At 45.6% G+C, this 16,388-nt stretch overlaps 1 protein-coding gene and 1 long non-coding RNA gene across 3 annotated transcripts in view; one reads left to right on the forward strand and one right to left on the reverse strand.

Annotated features, from left to right (window-relative positions):
* Nucleotides 1-16,388, forward strand: part of LOC149441698 (uncharacterized) — a 96,106-nt gene that overhangs the window by 67,017 nt on the left and 12,701 nt on the right. The window lies entirely within an intron of this gene.
* The window catches only part of LOC149441700 (transient receptor potential cation channel subfamily V member 5-like), a 66,787-nt gene that overhangs the window by 9,618 nt on the left and 40,781 nt on the right, over nt 1-16,388 (reverse strand). The window contains exons 9-12 of the mRNA XM_089657024.1: nt 12,927-13,013; nt 9,751-9,827; nt 7,104-7,269; nt 2,038-2,104 (exon numbers count right to left, since the gene is read on the reverse strand). Of these exons, the coding sequence (XP_089513150.1) occupies nt 2,038-2,104; nt 7,104-7,269; nt 9,751-9,827; nt 12,927-13,013 (397 nt within the window). The remainder of the gene's footprint in view (nt 1-2,037; nt 2,105-7,103; nt 7,270-9,750; nt 9,828-12,926; nt 13,014-16,388) is intronic.

Here is a 16,388-nt window from a genome sequence, read left to right on the forward strand (position 1 = left end):
TCAGTGCGCGGTCAAGGATATATATATTGGACTAGCTGTGAGTGTTAATGCATTCGTTTTTATTAACACAAGATGCCCCCTTGTGCTGGTGATCAGTGGAACTTTGCCCCCTTGTGCTGGTGATCAGTGGAACTTTGCCCCCTTGTGCTGGTGATCAGTGGAACTTTGCCCCCTTGTGCAGGTGGTCAGTGGGACTTTGCCCCCTTGTGCAGGTAGTCAGTGGGACTTTGCCCCCTTGTGCAGGTGGTCAGTGGAACTTTGCCCCCTTGTGCTGGTGATTAGTGGGAATTTGCCCCCTTGTGCAAGTGGTCAGTGGGACTTTGCCCCCTTGTGCAAGTGGTCAGTGGGACTTTGCCCCCTTGTGCAAGTGGTCAGTGGGACTTTGCCCCCTTGGGCAGGTGGTCAGTGGAACTTTGCCCCCTTGTGCAGGTGGTCAGTGGAACTTTGCCCCCTTGTGCAGGTGGTCAGTGGAACTTTGCCCCCTTGTGCAGGTGGTCAGTGGAACTTTGCCCCCTTGTGCAGGTGGTCAGATGAACTTTGCCCCTTGTGCTGGTGGTCAGTGGAACTTTGCCCCCTTGTGCAGGTGGTCAGATGAACTTTGCCCCTTGTGCTGGTGATCAGTGGAACTTTGCCCCCTTGTGCAGGTGGTCAGTGGGACTTTGCCCCCTTGTGCAGGTGATAAGTGGAACTTTGCCCCCTTGTGCTGCTGGTAAGTGGAACTTTGCCCACTTGTGCAGGTGGTCAGTGGAACTTTGTCTCCTTGTGCAGGTGGTCAGATGAACTTTGCCCCCTTGTGCTGGTGATCAGTGGAACTTTGCCCCCTTGTGCAGGTGATAAGTGGAACTTTGCCCCCTTGTGCAGGTGATAAGTGGAACTTTGCCCCCTTGTGCTGCTGGTAAGTGGAACTTTGCCCCCTTGTGCAGGTGGTCAGTGGAACTTTGTCTCCTTGGGCAGGTGGTCAGTGGAACATTGTTCCCTTGGGCAGGTGGTCAGTGAAACTTTGCCCCCTTGTGCAGGTGGTCAGTGGAACTTTGTCCCCTTGTGCAGGTGGTCAGTGGAACTTTGTCTCCTTGGGCAGGTGATCAGTGGAACTTTGCCCCCTTGTGCAGGTGATAAGTGGAACTTTGCCCCCTTGTGCTGCTGGTAAGTGGAACTTTGCCCCCTTGTGCAGGTGGTCAGTGGAACCTTGTCTCCTTGGGCAGGTGGTCAGTGGAACATTGTTCCCTTGGGCAGGTGGTCAGTGAAACTTTGCCCCCTTGTGCAGGTGGTCAGTGGAACTTTGTCCCCTTGTGCAGGTGGTCAGTGGAACTTTGTCCCCTTGTGCAGGTGGTCAGTGGAACTTTGTCTCCTTGGGCAGGTGGTCAGTGGAACTTTGTCTCCTTGGGCAGGTGGTCAGTGGAACTTTGTCCCCTTGTGCAGGTGGTCAGTGGAACTTTGTCCCCTTGTGCAGATGGTCAATCGAACTTTGCACCCCCTGTGCTGGTGGTCAGTGGAAGCTCTGTTATTGTGGGTTTTTTTTAGACAAAAGATGTTAATGTACGGTTTGTTTTTTCTAAACTAAAACCTCAGTATTCAGGTTTAATTGCAGTGCTGGCACTTTGCGATAAGTGGGTTTTGGTTTGCAGTTTGGGCACTCGGTCTCTAAAAGGCTCGCCATCACTGATCTACATGGTTGTCTCTTCTATCTCTGGGAGACTCTCAGGTTAAGATTAGTTGAGATCTGTGAGTTCACAGGTCTTCACACCTGTTGGGTTCATTATGAGGGGCTCGCAACATCCCTGATGGATTTTTTAAATTTTATATTATGGAAATGTAACAATAGGAGCTGGGACACACAATGGTAGGAAAGAACACTCAAAATACCCAGGAGGACAGGAGCAGGATGATAGCAGGGAGGTCCCACTCTTGGAGCATCTAAGACATATAAGAAGCCAGAGGCTGACTCATCAGCATCTATCTACATATATAAATCAAAGATTATCTAAGCGGTAATATCTCCTTTATAATTCTAATTCATATTCAAAATTCTTTACTCACTTGTTGCATATCCAAAAATGACCACAGCCATTAGCCAGCAAAACCGTAGCAAGTCTCCAAAAATCATCTGCAAAAACCGAAATAGTTAGATTTTCTCATACACCAAATACAATGTACACATATCAGACTTCCAACAAGTATCAAGGTCAGATATTATACTTCTCCATCCCTGTTGTGTGGCTCTGGTCTGCCTTTTTACCTCTTTGGTACAGTTCCTTCATTAATGCCTTACATAAAGCCAACCCATCATTTGCCTATAACATCCCTTAAAGTGTTCCTAAACCCACAACAGTACAACCAGTCTGTAGATGCAGTAAAGCATGCTTGGTATACTCACTGTGGAACCTAAGGGGTTAATACTATGCATTGTGTAAAAAGGATGTTTGACCCTGTCTTCTCTGATCCTCCTCTTCTTTTACTGTCCCCAATCAATTTGCTGGTAGAACAGAGCCTTGGGGGCAAGCTTCACATGCTCAGTTTGGTGTGTATTGCTAGAGAGTTTTTTTTTCTTAGAAGGGTGCATGTGATCAGCACAGGGCCAATCAGAGCTGTCCAGAGAGAGGGTCAGGGGTCCTGCAGCCTCACAGGATAATCAGGGGAGAATGAAAACTCCTCCTTCGAGCTTTAACCAGTGCTCCACTGGACACTAATAGAAGTCACAAGACTGCTATATACTGCTGATGAGAAAAAGGTATTTAGCAGTTTATATTTACTAAAATAATTTAATTTCCATGTTGTGTGTACTGTGGGAGTCCGGATATAGTGAATGCAGGGTCGGGGGAGACCAGATATAGTGAATGCAGGGTCAGGGGAGACCAGATATAGTGAATGCAGGGTCAGGGGAGACCAGATATAGTGAATGCAGGGTCGGGGGAGAGCGGATATAGTGAATGCAGGGTCGGGGGAGACCAGATATAGTGAATGCAGGGTCGGGGGAGACCAGATATAGTGAATGCAGGGTCGGGGGAGACCAGATATAGTGAATGCAGGGTCCGGGGAGAGCGGATATAGTGAATGCAGGGTCGGGGGAGACCAGATATAGTGAATGCAGGGTCCGGGGAGAGCGGATATAGTGAATGCAGGGTCCGGAGAGAGCGGATATAGTGAATGCAGGGTCCGGAGAGAGCGGATATAGTGAATGCAGGGTCCGGAGAGAGCGGATATAGTGAATGCAGGGTCCGGAGAGAGCGGATATAGTGAATGCAGGGTCCTGGGTTAAGTAACACTCTAAAATTTATTAGTTGTTGTCAATGGCCTAACTTAAAGTAGATAACACACATCGCCCGTTTCCCAACACCTGAGTGTTTATAATAGCATCAGCATAGTCCTACAGTTATAGATAATCTAGTCCCCATTCTAATCCCCATGCATTCATTCACTCCTTACTTAAAACAAACCCGTCATTTGACTACGACACCCCTTAAGGCAGGGGTGTCCAAACTTTTTTCAAAGAGGGCCAGATTGGATGAAGTGAACATGGTGGAGGGCCGAACATTTTTCCAAACATTCTTTGAACCATTACAATTAAATGCAAATAAATTATTTTATGCCAAGTTACCGTATTTTTCGCCGTATAAGACGCACCTGACCATAAGACGCACCTGACCATAAGACGCACCTAGGTTTTAGAGGCAGAAAACAGGAAAAAAAAAATTCTGAACTAATGGACTGCAGACACAGTACAGGAGATGACCAGAGACTGCGGACAGCACAGGGATGACCAGAGACTGCGGACAGCACAGGGATGACCAGAGACTGCGGACAGTACAGATGACTGCTGACCTTTGGGGAGGTGGGGAGCGGGTACCTGAATTTGACAGGTACCCGCTCTTACTTCCGCAGTTGTTCTTTGATCTTACCTGTTCCTCGATCCAGCCGCGCGCTGTCTTCCTGGCTTCTGTAATGGCACTCGGCATGACAGCCGGGTGCCCAGTGCGCATGAGCGAGAAGCACTTGCGCTTTGTGATTGGTCCGGCGGCTTCTGGGATCTGTCATGTGTCCCAGGTACCGCCTTACCATTCACAAAAAGCACCGCTTCTTGCGCATGCGCACTTGGCACCCGGCTGTCATGCCCAGCGCCCACACTACAGAAGCCGGGAAGACAGCGCGCCGCTGGATAGAGGAACAGGTAAGGTCCCGCTGCAGAGCTGAGCGGCCGGCCCGGTATTCTGACACGGCCGCGGTGGAAATACCGGACCGGCTGCTCCATATTCGCTCCATAAGACACACTGACACACTGACATGGAGGGCCGTATTAAACCGACCCTCGGGCCGTAATTGGCCCGCGGGCCGGACTTTGGACATGCCTGCCTTAAGGTCTAATAGTTTGTACCCTGTTAATAGCCTAACCTCAAGTAGAAAACACGCTGCTCAAAAACATTAAAAGGAACACTTTGAAAACACATCAGATCTCAATGGGGAAAAATCTCCTGCTGGATATCTATACTGATATGGATGGGGTAATGTGTTAGGAATGTAAGGATGCCGCATTGTTTGAATTCAGTCCTCTGTAGGTTTATAATTTTCATTTCCATCAAAGACCCCTCAAAAATCAAAGTGAAAAAATGATGCAGCAGGCGAGTCCATTTTGCTGAAATTTCATTGCAGCAACTCAAAATGGTCTTCAGTAGTTTGTATGGCCCCCACGTTCTTGTATGCATGAGTGACAACATTGGGGGAGGCTCCTAATGAGACGACGGATGATGTCCTGGGGGATTTCCTTCCAGATCTGGATCAGGGCATCTCTGAGCTGGACAGTCAGGTGCAATCTGGCATCGTAGGATGATATCATGATATCCCAGAGGTGTTCTATTGGATTTAGGTCAGGTGAGCGTGGGGGCCATTCAATGGTATCAATTCCTTCATCCTCCAGGAACTGCCTGCATACTCTCGCCACATGAGGCCAGGCATGGTCGTGCACCAGGAGGAACCCAGGTCCCACTGCACCAGGAGGAACCCAGGACCCACTGCACCAGCGTAAGATTTGACAATGGGTCCAAGGATTTCATCCCGATACTTAATGGCAGTCAGGGTGCCATTGTCTAGCCTGTAGAGGTCTGTGCGTCCCTCCATGGATATGCCTCCCCAGACCATCACTGACCCACCACCAAAACGGTCATGCTGAACGATGTTACAGGCAGCAGAACATTCTCCACGGCTTCTCCAGACCCTTTCACGTCTGTCACATGTGCTCAGGGTGAACCTGCTCTCATCTGTGAAAAGCACAAGGTGCCAGTGGTGGACCTGCCAATTCTGGTGTTCAATGGCAAATGCCAATCCAGCTCTATGGTGCCAGGCAGTGAGCACAGGGCCCACTAGAGGATTTCGGGTCCTCAGGCCACCCTCATGAAGTCTGTTTCTGATTGGTCAGAGACATTCACACCAGTGGTCTGCTGGAGATCATTTTATAGGGCTCTGGCAGTGCTCACCCTGTTCCTCCTTGCACAAAGGAGCCGATACTGGTCTTGCTGATGGGTTAAAGCCCTGTCTAGCTCTCCTAGTGTAACTGCCTGTCTCCTGGAATCTCCTCCATGCTCTTGAGACTATGCTGGGAGACACAGCAAACCTGGCAATGGCACATATTGATGTGCCATCCTGGAGGAGTTGGACTGCCTGCGCAACCTTTGTAGGGTCCAGGTTTGGCCTCATGTTACCAGTAGTGACACTGACCCTAGTCAAATGCAAAACTAGTGAAAAACAGTCAGAAAAGATGAGTAGGGAAAAAAATGTCAGTGGCCTCCACCTCTAAAACCATTTCTGTTTTGGGGGCCATCTCATTGTTGCCCATCTAGTGCACCTGTTGTTAATTTCATTAACACCAAAGCAGCTGAAACTAATTAACACCCTCCTCTGCTACTTAACTGACCAGATCAATATCCCAGGAGTGTAATCGACTTGATGCTATACTCTGATTAAAAAGTGTTCCTTTAATTTTTTTGAGCAGTGTACATACAGTATCCCCATGTTCCCAACTCTTAACAGCATCAGCCAAGTCCTACAGGTATAGATAATCCCATCCCCAATGTGAGGGCCTTTGTTAATAGGCTTCTATTTGCGACAAGCAGATTTTGCATTCCTGTACAAGTCAATTGGATTGGAGAAAATCAGGTAAAATGCAGATCAGAGGTAGGTCAACCATAGGTCAAAGGCACCTATCAATGAATTCTGAATGATCTCAGAAGTATCTCAAACTGATTCATCAACCAAAGCCCATTGACACAGGCCTTAACTCTGCTATTTAATACTGGTAGGGGAAATAGCAGGTATACTTCCAACATTGAAAATTGCCGTGCAGCAGTGATTCTCGGTTTGAATCCCCCCCAGGACTATCTGCATGGGGTTTGCATATTTTTTCTGTACTTGTCTGGGTTTCCTCCCGGTACTCCTGTTTCCTCCCACACTCCAAAGACATGCTGGTAGGTTAACAGGCTCCTGCCTAGGCTGGCAGTAGTATGAGTGTGTATGCATTGGCGATATGGACCTTGGATTGTAGGTTCCTCGGTAAAATAAAAATAAATGAAAGACTTGCTCATCAGGACCCCTTTGTATTCCCTTTAGTTCATTTTATGGATATGTTGGAAAGAAAACTCTACAAAAAAGGGAACAATTTGCTTTGACAAGAATGTTTCCATCAAATGTGGAATAGACTCCCTCAAGAGTTGGTTCTGGCCAGCTCAGTGGATTGCTGTAAAAAAGTCCTGGATTCTTTCTTAGATACACAGAATATAACTGGATATAACATTTATAGGTAAAGTTGATCCAGGGAATATCCGATTGCCTCTCGGGGAAACAGGAAGGAATTTTTTTTCCCTGCAGGAGCAAATTGGATCGTGCTTTGCTGGGTTTTTCTTTGCCTTCCTCTGGATCAACTGTGAGTGTAGGATTATAACTTTTTTTTTTCTTCTATGGTTGAACTGGATGGAATTTTGTCTTTTTTCAGCCAGACTAACTATGTAATTCACAATACAACACAGCATTCTCTACATCAAACCATTCACATTATTGGGTCCTATCAGGTTGTGCATGTCCAACCCAAAGCTTACTGCCCTATTCTCAAGCCAACTTACTTTATGGATCATGATGGTGAACGGTCCCAGCATTTGGAATCCACGTGCAAAATACATGACGTAGCACCAGCCCAGCACAAGTAATATGGACATCGGCACCACCTCTCCACCCGTGTCAGTCACTCGGAGAACGAGGGTCGCAAGCACAAAACAAGGGAAGATGATTCTGTTGGCAGACAATATTTTAGTTGCTTTGCACATATAGACAAAAGAAATATCCAAACCAAGAAATAAACATGAAAAAATGTACCTTTAGGTTTATTTAAAGTAGTTGGAAAAGCTAAGCACAGAAAAACAGCCCAATGGCACTGCCAACATTGCTATTTCAGTTTCTAGACCTTTTTTGATACTTTATTTATGGTCACGTGACCACATATCGTCACGTGGCATAGCCTTTGTCAGGGCTTTTTTTCTCAGAGAATAGGTTCAGGAACTCCGCTTTTTCTGGTTCTACCCCCTACCCACCTCTGAGCACCGTCCCTTGATTCCACCGCCTACCCACCTCTGAGCACCGTCCCTTGGTTCCACCGCCTACCCACCTCTGAGCACCGTCCCTTGGTTCCACCCCCTACCCACCTCTGAGCACCGTCCCTTGGTTCCACCCCCTACCCACCTCTGAGCACCGTCCCTTGTTTCCACCGCCTACCCACCTCTGAGCACCGTCCTTTGGTTCCACCCCCTACCCACCTCTGAGCACCGTCCCTTGATTCCACCGCCTACCCACCTCTGTCCCTTGGTTCCACCCCCTACCCACCTCTGAGCACCGTCCCTTGGTTCCACCCCCTACCCACCTCTGAGCACCGTCCCTTGGTTCCACCCCCTACCCACCTAACAGTACCACTCCTTTCTGAAAATACAGAACCAAGTATCATTTTGTGGTGCTAAGTATTTTTTTTAAATAACAAGAAAAGCAGTAAGATAGATACCCTGCAGACAGCAACAATAGAAAATCCCCCCCAGCCACAAAAGATCCCCCAACAATAGACCCCCCCACACACACAACAGTAGACTCCCCCACCAACAATGGACCCCCCACAACAAAATACCACCCCAGCAATAATATCCCCCCAGCAGCAACAACAGCCAACATCAATAGACCTCTCTTTCAACAGTAGATCCCTCCTAGCAACAATTGACCACCCCCACCTCAGCAACATAAGACCCCTCTCCCCCAGGAACAATAGATTTCCCACCAGCAAAAATAGATCCCCCCAGGAAAAATAGACACTCCCAGCTACAATAGACCCTCCTCAACAAAATACCACCCTAGCAACACCAGATCTCCCAGCAGCCAGCACCAATAGAACTCTCCCTCAACAGATCTTTCCCAGCAACAATAGACCCCAGCAACATAAGACCCATCTCCCCCAAGGCAATAGATTTCTCATCAGTAACAATAGACCCCCCAGCAACAATAGATCCCACAGGAAAAATAGACTCTTCCAGCTACAATAGACCCTCCTCAACAAAATACCACCCTAGCAACAACATCTCCCAGCAGCCAGCACCAATAGAACTCTCCCCCAACAGATCTCTCCCAGCAACAATAGACCCCAGCAACATAAGACCCCTCTCCCCCAAGGCAATAGATTTTCCACCAGCAACAATAGATCCCCAACAACAATAGACCCCCCCAGGAAAAATAGATTCTTCCAGCTACAATAGACCCTCCTCAACAAAATACCACCCAAGCAACAACAGATCTCCCAGCAGCCAGCACCAATAGAACTCTCCTTCAACAGATCTCTCCCAGCAACAACAAACCCCAGCAACATAAGAGCCCTCCACCTCAGCAACTATATATCCCCCATCAGCAACAATAGACCTCCCCAGAAACAACAGATCCCTGCACAAAAATAGATCCCTTCCAACTACAAAAGACCCCTTAGCAGCCAGCAACCTAAGACCCTCCAGCACACCCTATCACCCCTTGCCATTACATACATTCAGTGCTGGAGGTGCAGGAACTGCGTTCCCGCTGAAGAAAAGCCCTGGCCTTTGCTCTGTGGGTGCTAGGGTGCATTGTACCTCAGGGGTGTTGGGAGTGTACCTCAGAACACTGTCTTTTTAGACAAAATGAGGCTTGGAGGATGAAAGTGGCTGCATGGGCCGGTCCAGAGTTGCATTGTTAGACCTTCCATTTGGGCGAAACGCGTCGCACCAGGCAGACAAAGCCCCGAATTTTCACATAGTTACAGCAAGGCAACATTTCAGAGTCTTGCAGAACCTCTTCATCAGGCATCACATGCGTCTAGGCCCGGAGGCCGCACATTTGCGTTCAGCCGGCGCCAAGAGGTTAATTATTTATTTTTACCTTTTTTATTTTATTTTTTTTTTTTTACATATGGCCAGTAGCAGAGGACTAGAAGCGCCTCTTGCTTATTTTTCTCTGTAGACAGACTGGGAAAGAACAGGGTCATGTGACAACTGTGTATCGATTAGGAAAAAAAAGGTACTTTCAGAAACCATAGAATAGGAAGTCAATCAACTCAGGGACCACCTAGCAACCTGTGGAGGAACTCTGGTTGAGAGTTGTGGGTCTAACCAACCATACATGTTTACAGAGAGACCTTCAGCAGGGAGATCTTCTGATCGTCATTTCACATCTTTGGCTAACTTACATAAAATTCTTCCCCGTGGTTCTTACATGATAAGTGTGAAGGGTCCTCCTTGAATAGCTTGTGTGAAGTACCTTGGATCTCTTATCTGAAACAAATCCGGAATCTAGAGAGTTTAGAGAAATGTTTAAATTAAAGCAGAATCATTTTGAACTTCGTTGTAATTTCATTTTCTAACAACTGGCACAGGGTCCACCAAAGACAATATGCAGTGCCCTGATCTGTGCACCCACTGCTTATTGTCAGCAGCTGGAAAATGTACCTTAGTAGCTATTCTCCGCTCCTCCCAAGATATCTTCCTCTCTAGCTCCCTCATCACCTCCTCCCACGCTTGCCTCCAGGACTTCTCTAGAGCCTCTCCCATCCTTTGGAACTCCCTTGGAGATCATATCCCCCCTTATGTATTATACATGGAGATCATATCCCCCTTATGTATTATACATGGAGATCATATCCCCCCTTATGTATTATACATGGAGATCATATCCCCCCTTATGTATTATACATGGAGATCATATCCCCCCTTATGTATTATACATGGAGATCATATCCCCCCTTATGTATTATACATGGAGATCATATCCCCCTTATGTATTATACATGGTGATCATATCCCCCCTTATGTATTATACATGGAGATCATATCCCCCCTTATGTATTATACATGGAGATCATATCCCCCCCTTATGTATTATACATGGAGATCATATCCCCCCTTATGTATTATACATGGAGATCATATCCCCCCTTATGTATTATACATGGAGATCATATCCCCCCTTATGTATTATACATGGTGATCATATCCCCCCTTATGTATTATACATGGAGATCATATCCCCCCTTATGTATTATACATGGAGATCATATCCCCCTTATGTATTATACATGGAGATCATATCCCCCTTATGTATTATACATGGAGATCATATCCCCCTTATGTATTATACATGGTGATCATATCCCCCCTTATGTATTATACATGGAGATCATATCCCCTTATGTATTATACATGGAGATCATATCCCCCCTTATGTATTATACATGGAGATCATATCCCCCTTATGTATTATACATGGAGATCATATCCCTCCTTATGTATTATACATGGAGATCATATCCCCCTTATGTATTTATACATGGAGATCATATCCCCCCTTATGTATTATACATGGAGATCATATCCCCCTTATGTATTATACATGGAGATCATATCCCCCCTTATGTATTATACATGGAGATCATATCCCCCTTATGTATTTATACATGGAGATCATATCCCCCCTTATGTATTATACATGGAGATCATATCCCCCCTTATGTATTATACATGGAGATCATACCCCCCTTATGTATTATACATGGTGATCATACCCCTCTTATGTATTATACATGGTGATCATACCCCTCTTATGTATTATACATGGTGATCATATTCCCCCCTTATGTATTATACATGGAGATCATATCCCCCCTTATGTATTATACATGGAGATCATATCCCCCCTTATGTATTATACATGGTGATCATATCCCCCCTTATGTATTATACATGGTGATCATATCCCCCCTTATGTATTATACATGGAGATCATATCCCCCCTTATGTATTATACATGGAGATCATACCCCCCTTATGTATTATACATGGTGATCATATCCCCTCTTATGTATTATACATGGTGATCATATTCCCCCCTTATGTATTATACATGGAGATCATATCCCCCTTATGTATTATACATGGTGATCATATCCCCCCTTATGTATTATACATGGTGATCATATCCCCCCTTATGTATTATACATGGAGATCATATCCCCCCTTATGTATTATACATGGAGATCATATCCCCCCCTTATGTATTATACATGGAGATCATATCCCCCTTATGTATTATACATGGTGATCATATCCCCCCTTATGTATTATACATGGAGATCATATCCCCCCTTATGTATTATACATGGAGATCATATCCCCCCCTTATGTATTATACATGGAGATCATATCCCCCTTATGTATTATACATGGAGATCATATCCCCCCTTATGTATTATACATGGAGATCATACCCCCCCTTATGTATTATACATGGTGATCATATCCCCCTTATGTATTATACATGGTGATCATATCCCCCCTTATGTATTATACATAGTGATCATATCCCCCCTTATGTATTATACATGGAGATCATACCCCCCCTTATGTATTATACATGGTGATCATATCCCCCCTTATGTCATACATGGAGATCATATCCCCCCTTATGTATTATACATGGAGATCATATCCCCCCTTATGTATTATACATGGAGATCATATCCCCCCTTATGTATTATACATGGAGATCATACCCCCCTTATGTATTATACATGTTGATCATATCCCCTCTTATGTATTATACATGTTGATCATATCCCCTCTTAATCTCCTCTTCTCAAGAGAGAATAAATTCAGTTCCTCTAATCTTTCCTCATAGCTGATCTCCTCCATGCCTCTCATCAGTTTGGTTGTCCTTCTCTTTACTTTCTCCAGTTCCCCAATGTTCTTTTTGTGAATTGGTGCCCAAAACTGAACTGCATATTCCAGATGAGGTCTTACTAATGATTTGTACCGGGGGAAATGATATCTCTCTCTCTCTGGAGTCTATACCTCTTTTAATTCAAGAGAGGATTTTGCTAGCTTTAGCAGTCACATTTAACACAGGCAGTGGTGCTTACAATGGTCAGATTATATTTATTCATGTACAACCTTTATCCATAAAAGAAAAAAAACTGCTATAACGGAATATAAAGTGTGATCTATAGTTTGGCTTCAATTTGTTAGTGTATTTAAATTTGCTAGTACGTTTAACCAGGTGAAAACAGAGGAGGAAAAGCCTTAAAAAGAAAACTAATGCAGCCACCGCATCTAATGACTGGAAAGCTGTAATATATTACATTTTTAGTTTGGGGTTTAATACTGCTTTAAAACAATAATTACCCATTCTATGTATTAGAATTCCTACTGTTCCTTTTCCTATGGAGAAAAGGCCCTTTCATTGTGCTTGTGCCACATTGTAAAGCAGCTAAACCAAGGATCTTTCCACATTTCTTATTACCCTCATCCTCCACAGTCAACTGCTCACCTATGGCCACAAGAACACTTTGAGAAAACCCAATACAGAAACAGATGTTAGCCAATAAATTCTGTGATTACCTTGAGAAATAAAAGTACAATTGCCCCGATGACACTAATGATCTCTCCTGCCAGGCGGAGGTGGTCTTCAGAAGTGAGGTATGATTCCTGGTGAGATGAAGAAGATAATATTATGGTGAATACTCAATGGGGGCAACACGTTCTCCTACAGAACAGGCTTGAATTGGAAGCATTCATAGTTACATGGTTGCTGTGAGGCAAACAAGGCATTTGCCTTTGGCTGAATTTTTCAGGGGGGTGGTGCAGCCCCCCAGAAGATAGGACGCTGGTTACCTGCATCACGCCAAAGAGGTTCTGAGGGGCACTGGGGCTGGGTGGCAGGTGGGGGAGCGGAGTGAGGAGAGCCAGGGGAGTGGCTGTGAGACTTCGGGAAGAATTGGAAGCATTCATAGTTACATGGTTGCCGTGAGGCAAACAAGGCATTTGCCTTTGGCTGAATTTTTCAGAGGGGCGGCGCAGCCCTCCAGAAGATAGGACTCTGGTTGTCCTGCGTCACACCATGGAGGTTCTGAGGGGCACTGGAGCTGGGTGACAGGTGGGGGAGCGGAGTGAGGAGAGCCAGGGGAGTGGCTGTGAGACTTCGGGAAGGCAGTCGGGATTCTGGGGAGCTATGATGGTGAGTCTCTCCCCTTCTCTCCCAGAGATGGGTGGGTCGCAGGTGGGGGGGCTGGTGGGTGGCGGCCGGTGGGGTGGTGGACATTGGATTTTTTGTGTTGTCCAGGGCAGCACAAAACCTAAATACACCACTGCATAGTTGGTAAGGTTGAAAAAAAGACACCAGTCCATCCAGTTCAACCTGATTAAAAAATCATATTCCTTGTAAACTTTGTTCACTAGGAAGCCCATCTAAGAGTTTTTTGAAAATATCCCACTGACACCACCGATTGTGGAAGTGAGTTCCATAGCCTTACTGCCCTGGCTGTGAAAACCCCCCTACGTAGTTTAAGGTTAAACCGCTTCTCCTCCAATTTTATTGAGTGACCCCGTGTCTTCTTACACTCCCCTGAGACTGAATAATCACCATAGCTTTGTTACCCTTCTCTGGATTCTCTCCGGTTCCAGCACATCCTTCCTGAGGACTGGTGACCAGGACTGGACAGCATACTCTAGATGTGGCCAAGTTTGATAAAGTATCAGGATTATAGTTTTATCTCGAGTAAATTCCCTTTTTTATGCATGCTAAAATTCTGTTCGCATTGCTTCCTGCAGCTTGGCATTGCATGCCATCGCTGAGTCTGTCATCTACTAGAACCCCGAGATCTTCTTCCATCTTGGATTCCCCCAGATGTTCTGCCCCTAGCGAGTAACTTGCATTCATATTTTTATCCTCCAAGTGCATTACTTTACATTTTTCAACATTAAACAGTGTATTTGCTCACCCCTTTATTTTATTGAGGTCTTCTTGTAAGGTCATGGGCAACACCACAGCACCCTACAATCAATATGTATGTGCAGAAAGTGGTGCTGACTTCATCATGGTACTCAGTGTACAATATATTGCCAGGGAACCTTCAGAGGAGGCAGAAGGAACAACTGGCAGTGGTAATTGCCCAGAGTACAGCTTTCAAGTGGAACTAAATTAATTTTTGTTACCTTAAGTAAATTAAGCTTTTGTTACCAAAATACAGCTTTTTCCTTTCTTCAAAAAATTTTTGTGATCATAAGGAACATCTATAAATGTTAATTGTGATCATACAGTACCCAGAAACTTCTACTTTTTTGTCTTGAATTCTTCCTGAAACATATAATTACACTTCCTGGTATGTGTGCCTAGGTACTGTGCCTACCACATCATAGCTGTATATCTGCAGTTTGAGGTCTAAGGCACTACTGCCCCTGGCTGCTACTCTCAGGATATTCGGAATGAGATTCAGTGATGTCACCACTGTGCTGTTCATTGCTCTCCTTGCTGGAGGTTGTGATACAAGGAAGCAGATCCCTGTGTCTACCAAGATGGCGGCCTTCACACAAGGACACAGTGCAGAAGAAATCATATATAACACATTCCTGGAGATGATAAAAAGTAAGCAGGTGCTGAAGAAACTACCAGCTGGAGACCGGTTACATCATAAGCCAGAATATACACTCATCGGCTACTTTATTAGGTACACCTGTTCAATTGCTCGGTAACACAAATCGCTAATCAGCCAATCACATAGCAGCAACTCAATGCATTTAGGCATCTAGACGTGGTGAAGATGACTTGCTGAAGTTCAAACCGAGCATCAGAATGAGGAAGAAAGGGGATTTAAGTGACTTTGAACGTGGCATGGTTGTTGGTGCCAGGCAGGCTGGTCTTAGTATTTCAAAAACTGCTGATCTACTGGGATTTTCATGCACAACCATCTCTAGGGTTTACAGAGAATGGTCCGAAAAAGAGAAAATATCCAGTGAGCGGCAGTTGTGTGGAGGAAAATGCCTTGTTGATGGAGGAGAATGAGTAGACTGGTTCGAGATGATAGAAAGGCAACAGTAACTCATGTCAGTATGGACCAAAATCTCTGAGGAATGTTTCCAACACCTTGTTGAATCTATGCCATGAAGAATTAAGTCAGTTCTGAAGGCAAAATGGGGTCCAATCCGGTACTAGCAAGGTGGACCTAATAACGTGGTCGAAGACCTTCAGTTATGGGTATGTAGGAAATACAGTTGGACTACAAATCAGCATGATATCTCCATTTTGTTGCTCTAAAGGTTTGGCCGTTATCTTAAATATATGCGGTGTGCTGGCAATATACTATATACTCTAACGGTGCAGGACAAGGCATGGTGAGTCAGTAATAAGGAAAGGTTAGCTCCAGGTAGATCACAGGCAATGGTGGTGACCAGTCCTTCCCTCTGCCAGACTGCCTGCCCCTTTTTGGAGAATTGATTCTAGTTTTTTTTTTTTAAGTCCGCAAACGTGCAACTATAACGAAAAAACCCGTAAGTGAATCACAAAAAAAGTGCAAGTGCAAAACACCACACGAAAAAGTGCACTTGGGGTGTGCTTGTGTCCTACCCCTAAAGGGGCTTGGACCGCTACCCTGATCCCCCGGGGCATGAAGCTCCTGACAGGGACAAGGTTCCCAATTGGTCCCCTTGTGTCCAGCCGAAGCCGGACACCCAGTACTTGGTCAGGGGGCTCTCCCGAAGAGAAAGCCCCCTAGGGATCAGGGGAGGAAGGAACCAAAAGGCCACACATCCCCCCCCCCTAGACTTCAGGGTAGGCCCGAGGACCCACACCCTCCATCCTGTGAAAACACACGCATAAGCAAAGAAAAAGTGACAAGACGTGGGAGGTGTTAAATTAAATAAATAAAAAATAAAAAAGTGGTCGTGCCAAATTGTGCACAGACCAGGCCCTGAGGCCTGTAGCAAAAATTGCCCTGAACTTAGCCATAAGGCCTGGTCCTAAGGGCGCTGTGCAGAAAAAGTGGTAAATCAGTGACCATGTGCCATCTTCACACAGTGGGGTCCCAC

The sequence above is a fragment of the Staurois parvus genome, unplaced genomic scaffold (assembly GCF_062004578.1).
Source record: "Staurois parvus isolate SC_StPar_1 unplaced genomic scaffold, SC_StPar_1.0 ptg000957l, whole genome shotgun sequence".
Lineage (NCBI taxonomy): Eukaryota > Metazoa > Chordata > Amphibia > Anura > Ranidae > Staurois > Staurois parvus.